Raw genomic sequence first — 4,848 nt, forward strand, 5'->3', positions numbered from 1 at the left:
CCCTACATATACAGCAAAATAACTGAAAAACTACTCTTTTTAAACCATTCCAAATCTTGCACTCCTCAAATGATGATTGGAATCTGAAGAGTACAGTTATATGCAATTATACCAAAGAAAGGTGTTAACTCTAAAAAACTGCTTCATAAAAACACAGGTGAAACCAGCCTCTAGATCAGAGGTGGGGAACCTTTTTCTGCCAAGGGCCATTTGGATATTTATAACATCATTCGAGGGCCATACAAAATTATCATCTTAAAAATTAGCCTGCTCTATTTGGTCAGACATTTAATTAACTCACCCCTAGTGCCAAATGATTTCATGGGCCTGACATGGCCCGAGGGCTGGACGTTCCCCACCCTGGTCTCGAGAATCATTGGATTATTTTCCTTGGTGGAGCACCGAGACTCAGAAGAGAAGCTTCTTGTGGTAAGCCAGATTCAGTCAAATTACTTTGCTACCTCCACATTCACTACCACAGCCACTAAAAATTTGAGAAGCACGGCAATAAATTTGAATAGCATCCAGTTTAACACAATGAAGATAAAGAAGACAGAATCACATTCAAGGACAAGTCTACTTGCATGTGGGGTATGTGAATCACAGGACTCTTCACAGAAGCTGAAAAGGTCAGTGTGCCAAAATAAGTCCAGATGATATTGCCAAACTTAGGACTAAATGAAATTTATTATGATCTTATTTACTCTCTCATAGCCATTTGGCAGTTTCCAGAAAGGGTAGGAGAAGGAAGCTTTTAAAATCTACTGAATTGACTATGCGTCAGGTGCCTTACCCATGTTATTTCATTTAACTTATATCAACAAAGGGATTTTGGTTCTAATACACAGAACCAGAGTTCCTCCTTCCTGAGGGCATTCAGAAAAATAGACATTCTGGAAAGTCTTTAGCTGTTGCTCTAATGAGGGAAACTGTTTTTTTGGTGTATCTATGATACACCAAATGACTGACTAAAAAAACCCCTGGGCAAAACAGGATTTATTTTGTAAATCATCACTCAAAAATATGTTTTGTTAAAAACTGATTTTTAGAGAGAAAGGAAGAGAGCCCCAGCTGGTGTGGCTCAGTGGATTTAGCATCATCCCATGCACCAAGAGGTCATTGGTTTGATTCCTGGTCAGGGTACATGACCAGGCTGTGGGCTCATTCCCAGTGGGGCTGTGGGCTCATTCCCAGTGGGGGACGTGCATGAAGCAACTGATTAATGACTCTTTCTCATCACTGATGTTTCTATCTCTCTTCCCCCCCTCACTTCCTTTATGAAATCAATAAAAACATACTGAAAAAAATAAAATAAATACTGATGCCAAAGGGCCCAAATCCACTGGAGACAAAGACTCTCCATTATCTCAAGGGCCTCAAATTAAATGTCTCAAAACCTCTACATATGCTCAGTGCTCCCTGGTAATTAACCAGGGAACAAGTGGTTCTAGTGTCCATTTTCTTGTCACAGTCATTAGCCCAGAGACAACTAACAGCTATATCTAAGCAAAGTTCAAGGGAGTCTAGCCATACATTGAGAAAAGGACTGGTCTTTGGCTTGTGTCATAACTACTTCTCCTCTTCCATCTCAATTTGATCTGCTTTTTTTGAGGGGTGGGGGGTGGGGGAGGGGTGACATTGCCAAAGAAAGTAGTGGGAGTTTTTTTGGTTAAGAAACAGAATTCAGAGCTATGTTGTAACCATGTGCGTAAAGAAAAGCTTAGGACGTGCCAGACTTCCACATCAGGAAACGGCGCAAAGGAAGAGCTGTGGTTTGCTTTCTGCTAGGGATTCCCCTCTTGGGTTAAGCAAAAGGTCAGGAAAGATAATGAATGGCTCTTTCCCGGTGTCAACAAAGTCCAAGGATAACAGAAATTCTAGGAGGTATAGGGGTTCAAAAGTGCTATATGCCAGTGATGTCCACATTATTCTATATATAAACTCACAATACCATCTGTTTTAGAGAACAAGGTAAGTCTAATCAAGTGGCCCATTTAATATATACCACCTAATGATAGCCTTCACATGGGGGGGGCGGTTTACAAGAGATAAAATCCCACATAGGAATTCAATGAATGCTTGCTTACAGAATGGTCTGAGTTTGAGGATACAGCAGCAATAACCAAAACCTGAAAATCATTTTACCTATTCTTCCACCTCATAATAACTATAACTTTTTATTATTGTTTTATACCTTACAACAGCACTCTAATATATGTAATCTTAAATATAATTAAGATTCTTCTAAATCATTAAAGTTTAAAAGGATTTTTCACTTTACTTTTTGGGGGGCATGGTTCTTTTCAGTTTATTGCATGAATGAGTTAAATTAGTCCAAGTTAAAAGCAGACCCCAAATGGTTACATTATATAAGCTGTGAGGATTTTTTAACTTGTGACAAGGGAGAGAAGGGAACTTCAGCCGGTGGTCTTTAGCCAGATCGAACTCTACTAGGAACTGGTGGCTGTTCTTGCGCTGGTCATCTTGTAGCTGAATTACTTCTCCATATTCTGGATGCTCAATTACTGTACCATTGCAGACAAATTTCTTCTTAAACACCTTCACTAGTTTCTTTTGATTGCAATCATCAGAGATCCCCTGGTCAGTGGAAAGGGTCTTCCTGCTACTTCCCTGTTAAATTTTTATATGGATATAATCCTCAGTGCCGGCAGAAAGCAGATCACCTTTACTTGCATCAGGTTCTGGTTAGCGAACGTTCGATAATACCATAGGGTGATCCTTTACCTCTGGCACATAGAAAGGTGGGTGGGCGGAGGGATCTGGTGGGGGCAGAGCTTCAGGAAGCGAGGTGAGGCTCAAAGGGAGTCCTTGGTGGCAGCAGCTCAGTGACTGGGGTCTCTCTTTACTTTAAGTTCATCAAACAAAGAGTCCCTCTTGCTTTTTTTCTTTGAACTAAATTAGCTTGGAGACAGAAACAAGCAAATCAGTCTCTATCAGGAATCGTCTTCCATTCACTACTGCATACTTGCTCCGGTTTACCGCCTACACATAATTCGATCTAGTTTTGTTCAGTTGAACACTTGAACTAGGAAAAAGAGAAGAGACCTGAAGACCTGCAACTGTTGTACTACTACTTCCTATTGCAGAATCAGTCACTTCCAATCTTCGTCCATTTTAGGATATTCTGTTCCAAATCCTGACGAAAGCTAGAGCAATTTTCTGGTTCCATCCCTCCTAGAAAATTCTCTTAAATCACTTAAAGCAACTTAGCCTGTTTATTTTAGTTTACATTCTTCAAAAGCTTTTTACATTTCCTGTACCCCATCTCTTCTTCATGCCCACAGATACCGTTTGTAAAGACTCTGATCTGGGTAAAAATACTCTTATCTTACTGTAAAGATCAATCCTCCATTCGTAAATAGTTCTTGTGGTTTTTCAAAGGTGCTCTTGATTTGAAGGACCATTTTGTGCTGCCCCCAAAGTCTCTCGTAATAGAGATGAAAAAGGCTCAGTTCCCCTTCCCCTTGTTTTATACACACCTCTACTTCCCTACTACCCAAATAAATGTCAGTTTTTATTCTCTACAATACTTCCCATCAGCAAAAGTTTCTCATTATCACTACTCCTAGTCCCTTGCAGTTTTTTCTTCCATATTTCTCTCTTCCTTAGTCTGAAATAATTTTACCTAAAAGCTACTTATGGCTATTGTTGTTTTTCAAATGTAGCACAGTTGCTCAAGTCTAAACAGTGCTGAATCCATGCCCTAGATATAATATAAGGTGAGGCAAAAGAAGGTGTACAGTAGTTTTTATGAAAAATACAGTAATCAATAAATAATGGGGGGTGCATGGGGCAGGGTGGAAGGGTCAGTGCGGGGGGGAGACATCTGTAATACTTTCAACAATAAAGATAAATTAAAAATAAATAATAATAAAGAAGAAACTCTGTTTCGGGTACGCACAACTACTTTTGCCCCACCCTGTATAGAGTTGTCTGGGAATAAAAGCCTTAGCTTTTAAAAACAAATCACTTTTCTTAACCTTGGACATTAACATTTAAATAAATTCCAGCTTTTAAAAATTATAAATATATATATCTATTTGCTGTCTCAAGAGTGCTAATGGCATATGCTTGAGTATTTTATCACACCAACATTGCTATGGGACAGCTGGTTTAGTCAGTCATTTGGCTGACGACACAGCTAGAGTTATTGTTTAGGGCTGTTAATACAACTTTTTGTATCAGTAAAATTGTAGCTTGGCTGTCACATGACTGCTGAGAAAACCATAGCCTTCTGGTCAAAGCACAGCCTGTTGGCCTGAACAGGTCACAGAAACCTCACGGCCCAGCACACGACTGCCTCCTCTGGCTGTTACAGTGGGACATACCTCTTCATAATTTTTCGCCTCCACTCCATGCTTCATGTCTAGGATCACGAGTTGGTCAGGTAACCGCCCTGTTCCTGAGAAAGAAATCAAAGGATTCATTGTGCGGAATATTTAAAATTCCGGGAAATCACCCACCCAGCCTCCCTCTCCCTAAACCTCCCCCCTCAATAGAGGGAAACAGCCGCAAACTCCTCCCCCTACTCAGCTGCAGAAAATTCCTGGCTCTGGTGGGCATATAAAGCTTGGATTTACTTAATATAAACCAGTACTGAAAAGAACAAAGGATTTATCTAAGATTTCACTTTAATTTAAACATTCTGTTAAATGTACGGCCATTTCAATAAATGAACAAAATGTTATAGAATTATTCCCACAGAGCCAAGAAAAAACTTGATAATAAGCATCGCAGGATGCTTCTTAGAAAGAGAAATGTCTATCTGGTACAGTAAGGCCAACAGAACCATGTTCATATTTAAAAGGTAATCTGACTCAGCTTGAT

At 39.7% G+C, this 4,848-nt stretch overlaps 1 protein-coding gene across 1 annotated transcript in view; it reads right to left on the bottom strand.

Annotated features, from left to right (window-relative positions):
* Positions 1–4,848, bottom strand: part of TMED10 (transmembrane p24 trafficking protein 10) — a 33,100-nt gene that overhangs the window by 6,348 nt on the left and 21,904 nt on the right. The window contains 1 exon segment of the mRNA XM_006779651.2: positions 4,350–4,423. Within this exon segment, the coding sequence (XP_006779714.1) occupies positions 4,350–4,423 (74 nt within the window).

Source organism: Myotis davidii, unplaced genomic scaffold, assembly GCF_000327345.1.
Source record: "Myotis davidii unplaced genomic scaffold, ASM32734v1 scaffold309, whole genome shotgun sequence".
NCBI lineage: Eukaryota > Metazoa > Chordata > Mammalia > Chiroptera > Vespertilionidae > Myotis > Myotis davidii.